At 41.2% G+C, this 20,647-nt stretch overlaps 1 protein-coding gene across 2 annotated transcripts in view; it reads left to right on the forward strand.

Moving 5' to 3' along the window:
• Flt3 (fms related receptor tyrosine kinase 3) overlaps positions 1 to 18,209 on the forward strand; it is an 82,337-nt gene extending 64,128 nt beyond the window's left edge. For both annotated transcript variants that reach the window (XM_027928736.2, XM_071611587.1), the window contains 7 exons: positions 385 to 467; positions 1,721 to 1,848; positions 6,545 to 6,667; positions 8,960 to 9,071; positions 9,437 to 9,536; positions 9,969 to 10,074; positions 17,675 to 18,209. In XM_027928736.2, the coding sequence (XP_027784537.2) occupies positions 385 to 467; positions 1,721 to 1,848; positions 6,545 to 6,667; positions 8,960 to 9,071; positions 9,437 to 9,536; positions 9,969 to 10,074; positions 17,675 to 17,797 (775 nt within the window). In that variant the 3' untranslated portion in view covers positions 17,798 to 18,209. The remainder of the gene's footprint in view (positions 1 to 384; positions 468 to 1,720; positions 1,849 to 6,544; positions 6,668 to 8,959; positions 9,072 to 9,436; positions 9,537 to 9,968; positions 10,075 to 17,674) is intronic.
• Positions 18,210 to 20,647: the final 2,438 nt, after the last annotated feature.

The following is a 20,647-nucleotide window of genomic DNA, read 5'->3' on the forward strand; positions in this document are numbered from 1 at the left end:
TTACACTTGAGCTTTTAAAGGAAAAATGGGCAAGTTTAGAAATTGAAGAGTGAGGTGTGATTCCTAGTTCTGGTGTTTATTAGCTTTGTGATTTAACAAATCATATTAATCTCACGAAGTCTCATTTCTTTTTTATAAAGTATAACTTCAACACTCATCTTGTCATGTGACAAGGACTGAGAGATCACTTATCCTAGTTAGACCAGCAGGCCCAAGCACACAGATGTTTCTAATGTAGACAAAAATTTGACATGTTGATGGTGTGTTTTTAATTTAAAAACTCATTTATAATTGGAAGCCATTTCTCTGATGAATTTATTTTTTTTTAAATAGAATGTCTGCTCAGAGACAAATGTAACTAATGAACGAATTTCTCTTTCATAGTATGCCTGGTTCAAGAGAAGTTCAGATACACCAGGACTCGGATCAGGTCTCAGGATTCAATGGGAATTCAATTCATTCTGAAGGTAATACTTTATTCTAATTGGTGTTACTTTAAAATGGAATCAGATACAAGAGTTTCATGTTCGCCTTTGGGGTAAAGCGAGGGATGCCCATTCAAGGGAGAGTGTGGGCCATCTCCAGATGAAGACCGGGCAACCCCTTGGTGTCCGGGGGGGGGGGGGGGGGGTGATGTTGATATTTATAGAGGGTTGGTTGCTAGGGACTGGACTAGAGGTGAAGTCAGCGCGAACTTAAGCCATTGCCACCAGTTTTCCCTGCCCTTGCACTCGTATGTTAGTTTTTGTTTTGGTGCTGGGGATTGAGCCCAGAAGTGCTTTCCCACTGAGCCACGTCCCCAGCCCTTTTATTTATTTATTTATTTATTTTCAGTTTTTATCCTAATTATTTTCATTTTTTTATTACAATTTTATTCTTATTAAGTTGCTTAGGTCTTTGCTAAGTTGCTAAGGTTGACCTTGAATTTGCAATCCTCCTCCTGCCTCAGCCTCCTGAGCACTGGAATTACGGGCATGCTACCACACCTGGGCCTCATATTAGTTTTTGTAGACAAGGACATGGTGGGTGGGAGGAGGGCGTGGACTGAGTGGCTCAAGAGTTCCAAATGTTCATGGGCGTTTCCTCATGTCAATGGTTTGGGGGTGCTTCTTTGAGACTCAGTGTATCTCTCCCTTTTTTTGTATCCCCAAATTTCTATTTCATTAGCACCTGCTCCAACACAAAATTGCAACAAATTCAGTTTAAATATCTTCATTGATTTGATTTGTGATTCTAGAATCATGCACTACTTTATTCCAAAAAACAGAATGAGTGATTCAAAGGGGTGAGCAGAAGAGGTTAACAGAAGGGCCAAAGGAAGCAGCAACAAGAAGAGAGAACAGGGAATCTATTCATTTCAAAGTTAGTTTCTCAGGGACAAGGAGACAGAAAAATAGTATCTACTTGGTTCATATCAGGTTACTTCAGGTTAAAGACCCAACTGAACTGTCTGTTTAGGAAATTTGGTTGTTATCTCTCCTGATTTCTCAGAAGATCAGATAACTTCCTTTCTGCTTGATGATGTGGAACTTTTAGCATGGGTGACAACATTTGGTTTGATCTATTGAGACTAATGCAGGAGCCCAATTCAAGTCAGCAATCTCCTATAAATTGTATTAAAGACACCTCACCTAACTGGTTTTAATAACTTTTTCATAGAAATTTGATAAGGCACCTTCTAAGCATTTTGACAAAAATCAAAGCTGACTCTATGTTACAGATGAAGTTGAATATGAAAACCAGAAAAGACTGGAAGAAGAGGAGGACTTGAATGTGCTTACATTTGAAGATCTTCTTTGCTTTGCGTATCAAGTTGCCAAAGGAATGGAATTCCTAGAATTTAAGTCGGTAAGCACCTTAAAAAAAAAAAAAACTAACAAAAAATATAAAAAGATAACTATGAAAAAAGACGTGCTAGGGCTGGAGTTGTAGCTCAGTGATAGAGCACTTGCCTCGCAAGTGTGAGGCACTGGGTTCAATCCACATAAAGACAAATAAAGGCATTGAATCCATATACAACTAAAAAAAATTTAGAAAAAAAAGACATGCTTATATAAAACTATGAAAAAGAGATGTGCCTGTATTTTTTCTTTTTTATCATAACATGTCTCCCTTGATGCCTGTTTTTTCCCCTCTTTACTGTTGAAGTTAATCAAGAACATTACTTCACTCTTTGCTAATGAATCATAAAGGTCTGGGATTCCTTATTGCAAAATGGCTAGCATAACCTTCCTAGGCTCCCAGCGTCCTCTGGAACTTACAGGGAACAAGGTCAAGATAGGAAGTCCTTGCTGTCTGTGGTGGCCCACACCTGTATCCCAGTGACTCAGGAGGGAAGTCAGGAGGGTGGTAACTTCAAGGCCAGCCTGAGCAACTTAGTGAGACCCTGTTTCAAAATTTAAAAAATAAAAATGGCTGAGGATGTAGCTCAATGGTAAAACACACCTGGGTTCAATCCCAGTACCAAAAAAAAAAAAAAAAAAAAAGGAAGAGTTTGGAAATCCCATTCACAAGGAAGTGTTGCATTGTCAATCCCTCCTTGGACAGACATTTGGGTCCTGCCCTGCGCATAGCAGTTGCTCCAGGGGGTGAATGGAGGTCAAAACTCAGCATGACCACTACCCTGGGCAGCTGTCTAACTTGCACTAACAGGTTGTGTTCTAGCGGCAGCTCTGTAGGCCCACAGTCTCTTTGATTGCTAATCCCAGATCCATTAGGGCTGTGATTGCAAGGGTATGGAGACTGCCTCAGACCATTGTCTTGCCCCTGATTTTGCATTCTGTCATTGCCTTTTAGCACTGCTGTTCGCTGCCATTTGACAGGACTCATGCCTATCAGCAGATAAAAGCATCCTCTAGTCACTTCCTTTCATTATTTTCTTCCCTTTGTAGAGGCAAAAGGAATACCTCCCGCCACCTGAGTTTCAAGAATGCTGGAATAAATGGATAATAGACAACTAACCGGAGAAAAGGCATATACATTTATTTACATGCATATGTGTATGGAAGCCACATAAAATTTTCATGAAGCTCAAGGAAGGGCCAGATGGTTGAAGCTTAATTCGCTTCATAGAGGAGAGAGATGTGGGGAGGTATTTTAGAGGGGTGGTTAATGATTTTAGGGGGGATGAATGGGCCTGAAGAACAGACAGTGGAGCTGGGGGTGTTCAGTGGTAGAACGCTTGTCTGGCATGTGTGAGACCCTGGATTCAATCCCCAGCACTACATACACACACACAATAAAAAAAAAAAAAAAGAACAATGATCTGGGGACAAAGTTCCTTTAGGTAGTTAAGGGAACCGCAGAGAAAAGCCTCATCCAACATCTGCTGGACCCCCAAGAGCCTAGTGAAGAATAACCAGCATACCAGGGCCCCATACTTAGACGTGACATTCCCTGGGCTCCTTCACCTTTCATTACCTTCTTTCTCTTTATTTCCAAACTTTTTCCTGCTCTACTTTCTTTAGATGTCTTATTCTCTTCCTCTCCTTCTCTACTTCCTTCCCTTTACCTCTTTTCTCCTTTTTCCTCCCTGAATTTGGAAAGATGGATTTCAACTGTTGTTGTTTGCCTTTAAAAGACTACTGTCTTGGAACAGGGTATGGTGTCCCATACCCATAGTCCCAGGTATTCAGGAGGCTTAGGTGGGAGAATCACCAGTTCCAGCCCAGCCTAGACCACTTAGTGAGACCCTGTCTCAAAAATAAAGGAAAAACCCTGCTGTCTCAATGAAATATGCCCAGCTCTCCCATCCATCCAAGGCACGGCCTTCCCTTCTTCATCTTCTTACCTGCTGTTCTGATTTCCCTTCCTCAGGCTTCTTGCCCTCCTTACTCTTTGTCATAGTTCGCCTACACGTGGACAGTGGTGCTTTCACGAGTGTCTATAGATGTTGGAGAGCATCTACCTGATTGCCTGGCTGTTTGCTGCCAGATGTCAAGTAGAAGTTCCCCACCTGTGATAGCTCCTTTATGTTTTTTCAACCTGAGGAAGGTGTAAAGGCCATATACATTCAATAGAAACCATATTTAGAATTTGAATTTGGGTTTTTCCCTGGGCTAGTGGTATGTGGTCTGATCCTCCTCATGACGCTGGGCAGCAGTGTCAGCTGCACCTCACAGTCACCCTGTGATCAGGAGAGGAAACCACCTAGAGTGCATAGTTACTAAGCCAGGCTGCTCAGTGGGATAGGTGTACTCACTGCAGTCTTTGCCAACTTATAATGGGTCTCTTGGGATGCAGCCACATCATAAGCTAAGAAGCATCTATTCCTAAACTACTCACAATTGGCAATCAAGGGCGCTGCTTCCCCTGCCCCACTGGGCTTGTACTAATATGAGTTTTGAAGAATATCCAGTCTTTTAGACCCTTTCCCCTTTTGTCTCCTCTGCAGGCCTTCTCCTCTGAATCATGCACGTCGCTCTTTCCTGCTTGCCCTCCCTCTTGTTGCTTCTCTGATTGTCCCGCAGTCTCCTCCATAGGCTCCTTGATGTCCTCACACATTTGTTGAGCGCTGGCTATGTACCTACACTGTGCTAGGGGGAGAGAGAGCGTCAGTAATGATATGACTCCTGGGCTCAAAGATGTTATGCTTGATAGGAGAGAAAGAGATAAGCAGACATGCAAATCAGAGACGACAGTGTGCTGTGATCGAAGTAAGTTCTGGGAATCCCAGGGAGAGACTTGCACATGAGGCCTAGCCAGGGACAGACAGAATAGAAAAGGCTTTTCTTTCTTTCTTTCTATTTTTTTTTTTAATGCTAGGAATTGAACTCAGGGGCATTTAACCACTGAGCCTCACCCTTTTTATTTTTTATTTTAAGACAGACTGTTACTAAGTTGTTTAGGGCCTAGATAAGTTTCTGAGTCTGGCCTTGAACTTGGCAATCCTCTTGCCTCAGCCTCCTGGTTGCTGGGATTACGGGCATGCGCCACCATGCCTAAACTAGAAAAGGCTTTTTGAAGGAGTTCATCCTTGGGCTGGGGGAAATTTTTGAAGAAGGAAAACCAGCAGGGAACATGGAATAGGGTAGGGATTGTGGAATCAGGAGAGGATTTTTGGATAAAGATAATAACTTAGATATATTCAGTGTGAGCGACTGAGTAGATCTTAGTGTAGTAGATACCTGAGCACAAGAGAAGTGCTCAGGTTGTAAATAGAGATTTGGGTGATGGTAGTTGCATCCCTAGGATTGGATGAGATGGTTTGGTGGAGGATGAGGAAGGAGAGGATGCAGCTCTAGGAAATGAGAAGGGGCTTGTGAACAGAACGCTGGAGGAGGAAAACAGGCGTCATCTACAGAAGTCACAGAAGGAAGGACCTGACGGAGGAGAGCTGGCCAACAGTAACAAATACCAAAGAGAGGTCAAATCAAATAGAGACAGGAGGGGAGCCACACTGGCCAGTGTGGGCCTTAGCCAAAGCAGTGAGAGGGGGAAGGCAGGCCACAGGGCCTAATGGTAAGATGGGTAAAATGCAAGTAGATAATTGGCACTCAAAAAATTGAATTTGGAGTTGGGCATGGTGGTGCACTCCTATATTCCCAGCTACCTGGAGGCTGAGGCAGGAGGATGGCAAGTTCAAGGCCAGTCTGGGCAACTTCGTGAGATTCTGTCTCAAAATAAAATTTCACAAAAGGGCTAGGAGATATAGCTCGGAGGCAGAACACTCCTGGGTTCAGTCCCCAGTACACCACGAAAATAGGGGGGTTCAGAGGGAGAGCTAGAGGGATTGTGACACAGACATTTTAGACTTCTTTAAAATTTTTAGTTGTTGATGGACATTTATTTTATTCATTTATTTATATGTGGTATGAGAATTGAACCCAGTGCCTCACACATGCTAGGCAAGCACTCTACCAATGAGCTACAACCCAGCCCTGCATTTTAGTTTTTATGGATTTTGCTTTTATTTTTTAAAGAGTAAAGAGAGCACATTGGACACTTATAACTAGTGCCCTGTTCCTTTGAAAATCTTTCTTCAAAGAGTTAATTTTCCTGCCATACTATTGGACTAATGTCATGATTCTTCTCAGCTCAGAAACTCTGAATTTTGCCTTAGTAAACCTCCCCAAAGTCATTTTTAGTTTAGTTTTGTTTTTTTTCTGAATAGTTTCTTTGCTATTACTCCTTTTTATTCCTAAAGCCATTTCCCAGCCAGAAACGAGATGATTGTCTTCACACACACCCAAGGAGCGCAGAAGACAATATGAAAATCCCCTTAGTGGCTCAGCAGAGGCCCCTGTTGTCACATGTCTTTCTTAGAAAGCAAGATGGAACACCCAGTTCAATTCGATTTTCTTTTTAAGAACCACTGTCCTTTGGCCTCTGGGAAACGCTCTATAAGCAGCACAACTGACGGCAACCACAAGAGCTGAAGAACTGGGCTGCTGTGTTTGCCTGATTTGTTACACACCATGACAACCGCTCCTGGCCCAGTCAAGATGGGAGACCTTCTGTCATCTGTAACTCCTGTTGAACTTGATTGCACTTTCTGTGATAGTATCCATTATGGCAAGTAACACTGTGATCCCATTCTTCCTAGTGTGTTCACCGCGACCTGGCAGCCAGGAACGTGCTCGTCACCCATGGGAAGGTGGTGAAGATTTGTGATTTTGGATTGGCTCGAGATATCCTGAGCGATTCCAACTACGTCGTCAGGGGCAATGTGAGGCTGCTACTTCTTCCATGTTTTTATTCTGCTGTTTTTGTGTTTTTTTCATTATTACGGTAAACATCTGTACTCAGTAATGCAATTTTGATTTACAGTAACACATGCACACGAAAACTCTTAGAGCAGTTTGCTTACTTATGCTTAAAAGATTTTTCTACAGCTTCAGGGAATTTTCCATCTATAATAAAAATGGAGCAAAATAGCCACACATCTATCCTTGGGCTAGCTAGTCAGAATAGATCCATTAGGGGCTTCTGAGTGCAGTCTGCACTTAAAAAAAAAAAAAATCTCATTACTTGCACTTATTTCAGTTTCTTTAGCTATAAAGAGACTGTTGGATTATATTTCCAATTTTGAGAAAAGCTAATAGTTACAATAGTTTTCAAAATGTACAACATATGAATGTTAAATATAAATCTTAAGGGCACGATAATTAAATTAAATATTAATTGATGAAGATCTGTTACCCTATTACTGTTAAAACAGGGAGACATAAAATATACCTGGGTCTGCTTTTAAATACAAGATAAATACTCGGTGATTAATTTTGTAGTTGAAAGAGTGGTTTTTAAGAATTACAACACCTGGGTTGGTATTGTGGTTCAGTGGCAGAGCACTTGCCTTGCCCGTATGAGGCACTGGGTTTGATCTTCAGCACCACATAAAAACAAATAAATAAAATAAAGATACTGTGTCCATCTACAACTAAAAAAAATTAAAAATAAAAGAATTACGACACCTTTGCTTAAGTCCCTATTCCTCTTCTTTTTGGTTATTCATTTTGGGGATTGCTCTCTCCATCTTTGTCCCTACTTGTGAAATAATAATAGCAGCAAAAGCTGGACTAGTCCTTACTCTGTGCCAAGTACTCTTGTGGGCACTTTACATATATGAATTTATCCACTTTGTGGATGAGGAAACTGAGATACAGAAAAGTAACATGTAATGGTTACACAGTACATGGATTTGAACACAAAGAGTCTAAACACCAAGTCTCTGCCTTACCACTATGATACCACGTTTCCCAAAAGGGTTCCATTTACTTGGTAGGGCTGTGGGAATTAACCAATAAAACCAACATAAAAGCACCTTATTTAGGATAAACAGCCAATAAATGTGTAAGATCAAATTAAACTGCATTCCTACTAGGATCTAATGTAATCACCTTAGTTGATTTAAAATTTGTTCCTCAGTTATTACAGCTGAAATCATAAATATGCTGACCACTCCTCTAGGGTGATGCAGCTTCTGTTCTACCAGCCAGCTGTCTGTTATGTGGGAAGGTGGATTCCATTTAGAACCACAATTAATTCTTTTAATGAATTAAATGAACCAGACTAGCCCCCTTGATTTGTTCAGCTCCTCCATTGTGTATAGGACTTAAAACAGGGTTGTTTTTTTTTTTCTTGGGCTTTGATTTTACTTGGCAGACTAAACATGTGCTGGGATGCGTTCCTGGATCCATGAAAAACAAAAATCAGTACAAAAGGCTCCGTCTCAGGAACCTAACCATCCCGTGTCCTGAGTCAAACCTGAGGTGGTACTAAGTCAAAACCCCCCTTTCATGCTACTGGAAATTATTAAAACCACAAAAACCAGTCTGGTATCATTTCTGGAAGTAATGACATAAGTTCCCCTCACCACATTCTTGGGGACAGCATTTCTACTAATGTTCTTCTGAGAAGTGCTTTAACAAGATTATACTAACGCACTTTGAGCCCACTTCCCTGCGGGCAACTGACTAGCCCTTCCTTAATGGAAAGCGTCTGACTACTGTTACATTTACCCCTTGGAAGCACCAGCTTTTGTTCAAGATGAATTTTAAGGATTATATTTATATAGCCAGACACACACACACACACACACACACACACACACACACACGGCTACTATTATTAGAAAGTTAACTTTAAAGTGAAAAACTTTCACATGAGGAATGTGATTTTCTCAATTAAATATGAAGAGAAGCATGGCATAGAGGCACATGCTTGTAATCCCAGGGACTCAAGAGGCTGAGACAGGGGGATTGCAAGTTTGAGGCCAGCTTGGGCAATTTGGCAAGATCCTGTCTCCAAATAAAAACATGAAAAGAGCTGGGGATGTAGCCCAGTGGTAAGTACTGCTGGGTTCAATTCCCCAATATTAAAAAAAAAAAAAAAAAAAAAAGAAACAAACAAATAAAAGAAGGGCCTCAGGGGAATAATACATTTCATCATCTACTGAAACAAAAGAAGCCAGGGGACTGTACGTGGGAAATTCACCACGAGATCTCCTCTTGGGTTTTAGGCCCGTCTGCCTGTAAAGTGGATGGCTCCTGAAAGCTTGTTTGAAGGGATCTACACAATTAAGAGTGATGTCTGGTCGTACGGAATATTACTCTGGGAAATATTCTCACTTGGTATGTTTGGCACTTTACTCGTGTCCCTGGGCTCTGGGTCTTGTGCATCTTGCTCTCTCTGCACCCCTCCCCACCCTTGCACCCCCTAAACCAGAGGGTACATAAAATGCCACCTGGGCTTCTCCCATAGCTCCTGGTCTTGCTTCTTTTGCAACATATGCCACTTGATGTGTAACTTGCTGATGTCCCTAAGCCGTCTTCCTCACTGGTCCGTAACCTGCTTGGGAAGTCTTGTGACTGTCCAGTTGCAGCCCTCGCTGCAGGCTGTCCCTGGCACATGGGAGTTCTTGATACATGTCTGCCACGAATGGATCAACAACCGAAGAAATGGATGAATGGCTACACTGCTTTCCTCTTTTTCTCAGGCGTGAATCCTTACCCTGGCATTCCGGTTGATGCTAACTTCTATAAACTCATTCAGAGTGGATTTAAAATGGACCAGCCATTTTATGCTACAGAAGAAATGTAAGTTCAAATTGGACAGTAGTAGATTGGTTGAAATTAGAAATTTATTATCTGTCCACTTCCGAATGCATGACACACACGGAAAATGGTAAAAACTCCTTAATGGTCAAAACTCCTTAAAATCTTCCTGTTTGGGGGACTACTAACCTGTCCTTGCCTGTCCTCAGAGGCTTCTGGATCTTAATTACTTTGCTTGAGTGATCTGTGAGGATGAGACTCCATCTCCTTCATTATATGTCATTAAGTGCATTTCTGTTCATCTTCTAATTTCTCCTTTCTGATATGAGTACAAAATCTAGTGGAGTATTTGCCATAAAATAAACATGCCATAAACACATAGCTGTATCTAAATGTGCTTCGTGATATAGAAAACAGTTCATTTTACTTCATTTGTGTCTCTTCATCTTGGTCCTTGTTCTCTTGATTTTCCAGATACTTTATAATGCAATCCTGCTGGGCTTTTGACTCGAGGAAGCGGCCGTCCTTCCCTAACCTGACTTCATTTTTAGGATGTCAGCTGGCAGATGCAGAAGAAGCGGTAGGTAGCAGCCAGAACTTGATATTACTATAAAGGAAATTGGTAATTGACAACATTCCTTGTTGGACCAAATGGACCAAGTTGTCTGTCTCTCCTCAGTTCATCTAGGTTGCCCCTTGAAAGTTGTGTAGGTTGAGACATATTTATTGAGAGGTGTTTCTAGAAAAAAAAAAAAAAAGACCTTTTCTCAAAATTTCAGTCAATTGATTCAATAAAGTAAAATTCAGCACAGAGGATTGGACAACTAAATAAAACTGAATTCCTCCCCAACCCACTAGTCTTCCCTAATTCAACATGAAGCTTTAGTACAGACTAATCACATGGGCCAATCATATGACATGGTAGAAAGGAAAGAGCATTGGACTGGGGTCATGAAAGTTAAATACCAGCTCAGGGGCTGGGGATATAGCTCAGTGGAGTGCTTGCCTTGCATGCACAAGGCCCTGGGTTCAATCCCCAGCACCACACACATACACACAAATAATAATCAAATAAAAAAAAAACAGCTCATAATATTGTGCCCTTTATGATAACTCACTTTACTTCTCCTGGCCTCAGTGTTTCCATCTGCAAAATGGGTTGCCAAGCTAGACGATCTGTGAGCTTTGGGAACTTGGGATTGCTTTGCTAATTCTTTCCCCAGTCATACCACCTTGTATAGCAAAGACAGTTATCCTTGGATGAAGTGAACAAAAGATGAACCTTGAACTCCCACTGCCTACGATCGCATCATTTACTTCTCCTATGACTTGTCTTCAGTCAGTCTTTTTAGGGGGTCAGTCCCATTTCTTCATCTGAAATATGAAATTAAAAATATTACTTCATGGAGTTGTAAAAAGGAGTAAATAAGATGATGTATGTGAAGACTTTGCATATAGTGGGAAATTGGTATTTACTCACAAAATGTTATTTAAACAGAAATATGATGTGTGTTGGGGGCCTGGGAATAGAGTCAAGGACCTTGAGCATGGTAGGCAATTACTGAGCCACCTCCCCCCAGCCCTCCAGCCCCATAAACCCAATTCTTTAAGTGGATTCTCTGTCCTTTTTTCTAAATCGCTGAGTCCATTTTCAATGCTTGTTCTTTCTATAGACGTGTTTAGATAATGTGTGTCCTTCCTTCCTGTGATTTTCTTAACAATCACATATAGAAACTAAGTTATTGTCAGAGAATTAAGTCAAAAGGTTGGGAGATGGAAAACCCCCAAGGTACTTACAGGCTGTTGGGCAGATGACCTATAAATAGATAATGTATAGGAAAAACTGAAAGAGGAGCTCTAGAAAGACACAAAATATGAGCTGGTGGAGTAAAGAGAAAGGATTGACCAATGTTTACTGTTAGTTGGGTATGAATTCATGGGGGGCTCTGAATGAGGTGTGAAGAATGAAGAGCATTTTGTCTTTGGTAGAATGGAGGATGGATAGAATATTCCAGGCTCAATGGACAAAAGAAATCAAGATTCAAAGTTGAGAAAGTAGAGTGAAAACCAAATGGCTGTGGCTGACCTGCAGGGTGGGTGGGGCATAGGGAAGGAAGCAAGACTATAAAGATGGCCCAACTAGGCCAGAGTCCACCCCTGCTGAAGAACCGCTTGGCTTGTTCAGGACCACCTGAGGCTCTCCTTTCATGCCCCCACGCCCAAAAGATGTTCAAATCCCCTTTCCTCTATTCAGGAAGCTCAGGAGGCTTCAGTACCTGTTGGACGGCAACTTCTTGGATGATCCAGTCCTGAGTGAATTCATGTTCAAAGACACACGGTTACCAGCTTTTCCTCCCAATTCCTTCCTCTCTGCCCCCCGACCCTCCCAGATGAAAGGTTCTTTTCCCTACCAGCCTAGGAGCCTTGGGTGATCCACAGGAAAAAGACAAAACAAAAAATAGTAGCTCCTCAAGCAAGGTGGAAAATGGTGCCATCTCTGAGTGGGATGTATCCAAAGAGGAGCCCTGACTCAGGGCTCAGGCAGCTTGTTCCATTCTGACACAGTCTAAAGGAATGAAGTGCAGATTAGGTTTCAGCCCCCACCTGCCCCCTCTGCTGGGCACTTTTGTGCAAAGCATAATCCACACAAGCGTACCAGGAAGCTGGGCCCACTAGGAGCTTTTCTGCTGCCATTGTGGCTCCATTTCTTAAACACAATCCTGTCTTATCTCTGGGATGGGAAAACCAGCATGGTCAGCAAGGCCAGGGTAATTTTCCCTGGACATACATGAGTGATTGTGTAAAATCTGCATCTTCAAGGACTAGGGAAGGAAAATGGCTCTCAGAGAACTAGGGACAAGGGGTGGAAAATACATAGAGAAAGCATCACTGTTAGATCTAACCTCAACACCAGCAGGGTCAGATCAGGGAATGGTTGATGAGCGTGCTCGGGCATTAGTTAGAGAATGGTGAACCGGTGACCATTTTTAGGATAGGGCTGGGATGTAGCTCAGCGGTAGAGTGTGCGCTTAGCATGTGTAAGGCCTGAGGTTCAATCCCCAGCACCAAAAAAAGAAAAAGAAAAAAAAAAATTCTAGGATGGACAAACAAGCTTTAATCTTCAAGACCCAGGTCAAATAATCTTTCCTCTGGCAAAGCTTCCTTCAGCTTCCCAGTCTGATTTTAGGCTCCTTCAGAATTTCCAGGACACTTTCTATATGTAACTCTGTGTGAGACTCAACTCATATTGTATGCTGATTTTGTTCTGTGGGTCTGTCTTTCTCACCCCGGGGCTAGATTGTAAAGGCAAGGATGATGTCCCTCCCATCTCCAGGACGTGATGTAATGCTTGCCGCCTGTCGATTAAGTCAATGAGTGAATGTCAGCATGAGAGTGGGTTAGAGGCCACGTCTGTTTTGTTCATTGTTCTAATCCCAGCTGCTGGCACTTGTGGAAGAAAGGGAGGTGGGGGGAGAAGGAGGAAAGTGTAACAGCAAGTTTGGAAAAGCCAGGCAAAAAATCAAATGTAAGGACCTTAATCAAGGGGTGACTGAGATAGGGCTGAGCAACAATGAGGGGATGGACCTGGGCAGCGGCAGTGTGGGGTGATGGAAGGAGGGGACTGAACTCTAGTTTCCCCTATTTCCCCACGTTTTGTTTGCTTTGAGATGGGGTCTTGGGGTCTTGCTGTGTTGCCCAGGCTGGTCTCTAACTCCTGGAATCAAGGGATCCTCCTGCCTCAGCCTCCAAGTAGCTGGAACTATGGGCACATGCTACTATGCTCTGCTTCACATTTATTTTAAATTTATATTTTTAGCAGATACATGAAAATGTAAAAACTGTACATATTAGTGGGATACCACATAATGCTTTGATAAGATTTGAATCAGGTTAAAAACATTTACTTCCTCATCATTTTCCTTCTTATGCCTGCCCCCCAGATTATAGGAAATCGATATAGCTGTGTGTCACTTAACAACGGGGTTAGGAGATTTTGTAGTTGGGTGAACATCACAGAGGGCACTTACATGAACATGGATGGAAGAGCCTACCATATATCAGGCTGTGTGGTATACAGAGTCACAGGTGCAGTCCATCATTGGACAAAATGTCACCAAGAAGCATATAGCTCTGTGTGTGTGTGTGTTTATGAAAAGTAGTGAGGTAACAAATGCCTTTGAAAGCAAGAAAGAAATCTCACTGTGGACCAGAAATTGGACAGTCCCTGAGCCAATGAAACCATCTAAGATTGGGTGGAGAGGGAAGACCCACAATGAAGGATGCTCAAGAAAAACTAGGAAAAGTGCTAACGAAGTTGCATGGTATTCTGCAGAGGTTCCAAGCAGAAGCAGGTTCATTATCAAGCAAGTGTCAGATGAAATATGGATGTTAAAAGTGTAAGAATAGGGCTGGGCATGAGCACATGTTTAGTGTGCACAGGTCCTGGGTTCAGTTCCTGGCACGCGCACGCGCGCGCGCGCACACACACACACACACACACACACAGTAAGAATTATCACTGCAAGATAGAAATATAATACACAACTTTTGATTCAGTATAAGAAAAAGGAAAAAGACCATAGAAAGCATCATCAACCATTAAAACAAAGAAGAAAGAAACAAAAAAAGAATTCTTGGAAATAGCACAAAATGGCAAGAATTAGTAAACCTTCTAACTAAAGAGAATTTCAGAGTAAATAAAATTGTTATCATACAGGCCAAATTTACTAACCTGAAGGCAATGAAATGAAAAATCACTAAGAGCCACCAAAAAAACTTCCCAAGGGCTAGGGTTGTGGCTCAGTGGTAGAACACTTGCCCAGCAAGTGTGAGGCCCTGGGTTCCATCAACTGCCAAAAATATACCTGTACTCCCAGATTCATGTACCAAAATGAGAAATCATACTTCTTAACGAAGTTATTTGTTAAAATGAAGGAGAATAAACAAAAAAGAACAGTGCCAATCTAGAACCTGGGGAACTTACCCAGATTCATAATCGTAAAATCATCTGCTAGAAAACAAAATGACCAAACTTTCAATTCAAGATTTCATCTGACTCCAGTCAGAATGGCAATTATCAAGAATACAAGCAACAATAAATATTGGTAAGGATGTGGGAGAAAAGGTACAGTCCTACATTGCTGGTGGCACTGCAAATTGGTGCAACCATTATGGAAATCGATATGGAAATTCCTCAGAAAACTTGGAATGGAATCATCACTTGACCCAGCTATCCCACTCCTCAGTTTATACCCAAAGGACTTAAAATCAGCATATTACATTGACGCAGCCACATCAATGTTTATAGCAGCTCAACTTAAAATAGCTAAACTGTGGAACCAACCCAGGTGTCCTTCACAGATGAATAGATAAGGAAAATGTGGTATAATGCACAATGGAATATTACTCAGCGTTAAAGACGAATGAAATTATGGCATTTGCTGGTAAAATGGATGGAGCTGGAGAATATCATGCTAAGCAAAATAAGCCAATCCTGAAAAACCAAAGGTTGGATGTTTTCTCTGATATGCGAATGCTAATTCACAATAAGGAGACCGTGGCTAGGGAAGAATAGAGTTACTTTGGATTAGAGGGGAGGGATATGGGGATGGGAAGATTAGTAAAATGGATCTGACATTATTACCCTATATACTTATATGACTACACGACTGGTGTGATTCTATGTCATGTATAACCAGAAGAAGTATGATGTGTCAAAGTGCATTCTACTGTCGTGTATAACTAGTTAGAACAAATAAAAAAAGAGTTTATAGAGAGGGTATGCAATGAAGGAAGAAGGAGGAAGGAGAGGGGAAAGAGAATGCACAAAGCTGAAAGGAGGAGTTAATACCTACATGGGGGGCACATACCTGTACTCCCAGCTACTTGGGAGGCTGAGGCAGGAGGATCGCAAGTGGGCCAGCCCCAGCAACTTAGAGAGACTCTGTCTCCAAATAAAAAATTTAAAAGGCTGGGGATGGAGGCCTAGGTGTGTAGCTTGGTGGAAGAGCACTTGTCTAGCATATGCAAGGCCCTTGGTCCAATGCCCAATACTTGAAAAATTAGTAGAGATAAAGTCATAATAAAGGAAGCAGCAGCAACAACAAAATTATAATGATAATCATGAAAACCAGAAGTTGTTTCTTTGAATGAATAATGTAATTTCTAGAATTTTTGAGTGTTTATCATACACAGTACCAACTAACCTGTTACCCATCACTCATTCATCCTCATGTCAATCCCATGAAATAGGTTCTATCTTTTTCAAATTAGTACCTTGAGGTCCAGAGAGTTAGGTAATTTGCCGATGGTAACACATACAGAATTGGGAGACCGTTGTTTGGATGGAGTATACCCTGGAAATTAATATTTTATATTAACAAAGTATACAATTTACTACCAAAGTACAGTATCTTAGAAGTGAACAATTAAAAGAAAAAAAGAAAAGGCACAAATAACATCAAGAATGGAAAGGAGGATGTTAACTAAGGAAAGTGATAGATTTGAAAACCTAAGGTCTCACATTTTTATAAGGATATTGTGTTCATGCGTTATCTGTGAGACTAAAGAGTCATTGAAAAGTCACTTAAAGAAATGGAAAAGAAAAAATTAAAAGGAGTGCTATAAATAGACCTAGTAACTGATTGGCTGTGGGAGTAGAGAGAGATGGAGAAGACAGAGATGGTTCTGAAACCTGTAGACCGTGGCACTGGAGGAATGGCGGTGGCTATGAGTTCAGGAGTGGCTATGTTGGGTTCAAAATATTATGAATATTTATGTTACAGTTTTCACTGTGCGGTTAGAAATTCAGTGCTAGAGGTATACAGTTGGACTCAAGCAAGTCTAATGGCTCATAACGTGTTATGTCTACTTCACAAACACACGTCTGATGAGGCACTGCTTGTCTCCGGGTCATGGGCCAAGCTGCCATTGTGGAGCACCAGGTTCACATGGAAGTATTTTGGCTCATAAGGGTGTGTGTATGTGTGTGTGTGTGTGTGTGTTTTATTTTCCTAGAAAGAAAAAAAAATTAATCAGAGCTACAACTGTCAAAAAAACAAAAACAAAAACTAATAAGACCAAAAAAACAGTAGTGAGGGTGGAGGAAAGAAGGGAATTTGTAAAATCTAAATAAAGAGATTGCGCAATCCCTAAATCATAAGGAATTCTGATAAATAATAAGAAAAAAATGCATACCCTTTTGTGTATAGAAAAAGTTGAACAAAGTAGGCAGGCTGGCCACAGTAAGATGCAGATGGCCATTAAGTACACAAAGGATGCTCAACTGTGTCTATAACGAAAGATACGCAAGTAAGGAGATAAGTCTCATTTCTTGACAAAGGGGCAGAGGTGTGAAAGACTATGAGGACCCACAGTTGGGAAAGTTCTAGAGAATGGTGTTCCAAGAAGAAATATATATATATATAAAAACAGAATATTTACATGATCCTACTGACACAAAACTGTGTGTGCATAGCAAGCTGTCTGTATGAGGGTGGTTACCTCTTATGATTTTTAGCTTCTATACCTTTCTGTGTTTCTTAAATTATCTGTTGAATGTGTGTTAACTTCATATTCAGGAAAAAAAAGTAAACTGGGTGTGGTAGCACACACCTGTGTTCCCAGCTACTCTGGAGCCTGAGGCTGAAGGATCACTTGAGCCCAGGAGCTCCAGCACATCTTATCAGCACTACAACTGGACGGCACAGGGAACCCTTGTCTGAAAAAAGAAAAAAAGAGTAAAAGTTAAGCTATTTTCATTTTGGAAAAAAATTAAAACCCCACAAAAGTAGCAAGTGAGAACTCAAGCATCAGTCCCCTGGTTTAATGGCATCCTTCTTTCCTTCCTTCTGATACTGAAGGTTGAACCCAAGCCCTGGCACAATCTAGGCAAGAGCTCTACCACTGAGCTACATTCCAGCCCGGCTTTAGACTTTCTTGTGACAATTTCTAAGGGTAGGAATAATAATGAAATAATTTTTTTTTTTACTCTGACTTCATTTCTGCATGAATAAGAGAACCAATATTGGTTAGTCAATGAATTTGTAGACTATCTTGTAAGATCTATGTGATGATCCACGTAAACCCATCATTTTAATTTAGATATTTTGCTATATAGGTACATAGCATATCAATCTAAATCAGATGGTAATCAGTGTTCTATCTCTTTTCCATATTAGATGTATCAGAACATGGATGGCCATATTTCAGAACGTGCTTCCGTCTACCAAAACAAGCGACCTTTGGGCAGAGAGGTGGATTTGGAGCCACCCTCTCCACAGGCTCAGGTTGAAGACTCATAGAGAAACAAGTTAGTCTAAGGACTTCATCCCCCTGCCCACCTTAAACAGGCTGTAGATTACCAAAACAAGATTAATTTCATCACTAAAAGAAAATAGATTATCAACTGCTGCTTCGCCAGACTTTTCTCTAGAAGCTGTCTGCAATTACTCTTGTTTTCAAAAAGACTTTTGTAAAATCGAATCATCCTGTGCACAAGGCAGGAAGAGCCGATAAATAACATTATTGGTGCCCGTACCTACATCCAAGGCCTTCTCAGGCTGGCTTGAGTGAATTGTGTACCTGAGGTATAGTACATTCTTGTAAATACATGAAACAAAAGCATTTTGCTAAGGAGAAGCTAATATGATTTTTTAAAAATCTATGTTTTAAAATAATATGTAACTTTTTCAGCTATTTAGTGATATATTTTATGGATGGAAATAAACTTTCTATTATAGAAATGTTCATTGTTGAATTATTGACATGGAATATTTAGGGCAAGACTGAACTAGAGTTCATGAACCACTGAGATTGTGTGCAGTGTTTGTTTTGTGTGTGTGTGTGTGTGTGTGTGTGTGTGTAATAAAATACACGCATGCACGTGTGTTTTATTAAGAGGGTCCATTCTGTCATCAGATTCTTAAAATCATCCCTGACTCCAGTCCCAACTAGGTTAAGAATGACTGATGTGTCTGTTCTCTTCTTTGGCTCCCCATCCTCCAACTCTTGGTGCCTGTTGACCTTTGAAACCCAATACTCTCCTGTCCATAGGCTTATAAACTTGGCTTGTCCTTATCCTCTTATACCCTAGGTGCCATCAAGTTCTGCCCCTTTTTTCTTTGTTTGTTTGGGGGTTGGTTTGCTTTTGGGGTCTTACTGTGTTACCCAGGTTGGTCTCAAACTCCCAGGATCAAGTGATACTCCCACCTCTGCCTCCTGCGTAGCTGGGCCCACAGGCACGCCACCACCTCTGGCTCCTTTCCTTCTCCTTGACCTTCAAATATAATAACAATGGATAAAGGCTCTGGAGCCAGTCCACCAAGGCTGGTGGGCTTTACATCTTAGCAGTTGTCACCTGGGGCAATGCCAGGGTTTGCATGTGTTCCCCCAAATTCATGTGTTGGAAACTTAATTTTCTATACAACGAGGCTGAAACTTGGGGACTTTAGGAGATGATTAAGTCATGAATGGATTCGTGTTACTGTGGGAGTGGGTTCGTTATTATGAGTGGATTTAACAGTGAGTTTGGCCTCCTCTTGCTCCCCCAGGCATGGCCTCTCTCTCTCCCTCTCACCACACTATGACTTCTGCCATGAGGTAACTCACCAAAAGCCTTCTCCAGAGGTGGGTCCTTGATCTTGGGCTCCTCATCTCCATAACCCTGAGCCAAATTTCCCTTCATTATAAATTACCCAGCCTCCAGCATTCTGTTAGAGCAGCACGGAATAGACGGAGGCAAGTACCTCAATGCCTCTAGCCCTGGTTACCTTTTCTGAGGACGGTAATTACATCTCTCAGGATTATTTGGAGAATTAGATAAGTTAAATATCTAGCATATACGGGTTATATAGAGCATAAACATACAAATCATTTAGACCAATGCCTGACACCTAAGTGTGACCTAATGTTATCATTTGCACTTTCTTTTCTGGGTTTTCCGTAGGTCACCATCAACTCAAAAGTAGATAAATCCAGGGGCTGGGGTTGTAGCTCAGTGATAGAATGCTTGCCTAGCATATTCGAGGCCCTGGGTTTGATCCTCAGCACCACATAAAAATAAATAAATAAAATAAAGGCATTGTGTCCAACTACACCTAACAAATATTTTTTTTAAAAAAGTAGATGAATCCCTTCTTCACTTAATTCTTCCAAACTCTTCACCATCAGTGTTTAAGCCGCTGCCAAATTCATCTTCCTAAAGTATTGATTTGCATATGTCACTAGGGGGAGAAATTTTAGAGGCCCCCAGTGCCTAGCAGCAAAGCCACATTCTGTGGTTCTGTGCCCACTGTGGACTCACTGAACTCCATTTCTCAGTATCCACCATGTAATGCCGGCTCTCTAGCCAAAACAACTTACTCATATACAGATTTCTATTTCTTTACCCTCCCTGTACCTGGATGCCAACTCCATTCTCTTCTTCCCATAAGCCCTTGCTTCCTGATCACCCTTCAGCTCTATCTCCTCCCTCAGGCCCTTCCCCGTCTCCCTGATGGCTTCCTCCTCGGCAACCTTGTAAGGGCTTCTTGTGCATACCATCCCATTGGCTTTGAACGTGGAGCCTACCCACCTGTGCTGTTACCCTAAGTAAACGCCCTGTCTTTTCTATCATAGTAAGTTTGAAGGCAGGCAGATACGATTAACACTAAGTTGTGTGCTTCACTCCTGTTTGTGTACAGTGTCTAGATACAGTAAGTACATGTCTTCCATTAGTTTTTAACCCACTTTAGTAAATGCATAAAATTCACTTGAAGTGAAGCATTCAAGTAGTTTGATATTTTTACTTATATAATGAATGAAGTCCCCCTTTACTCACACAACCCAAATGCCAAAATACTTCTTTAGAAGAACTAGTATTAAAGTTTGAGGCATGTCTTCTTGTTTAAATATATTTACATTATTCACAGTTTCACACACATGCTCACTTGTTTGTTTTTTACATATATGCAATCACACTAGCTATACTCCCAAACAGGCTTTTTTGTTCTTTATGTGTCAATATTTTCTCACATATGTATATGTATGATACACATTACAAGGGCATGTTATGTGCATCATACTAAGAACTACATCTGCATGACCTTGTTTAATCTTCATAATTACTTTATGAAGTAGGTAATAAAATTATTACCATTTTTTTTTCAGTAAAG

Source organism: Marmota flaviventris, chromosome 4 (genome assembly GCF_047511675.1).
Source record: "Marmota flaviventris isolate mMarFla1 chromosome 4, mMarFla1.hap1, whole genome shotgun sequence".
Classification (NCBI taxonomy): domain Eukaryota; kingdom Metazoa; phylum Chordata; class Mammalia; order Rodentia; family Sciuridae; genus Marmota; species Marmota flaviventris.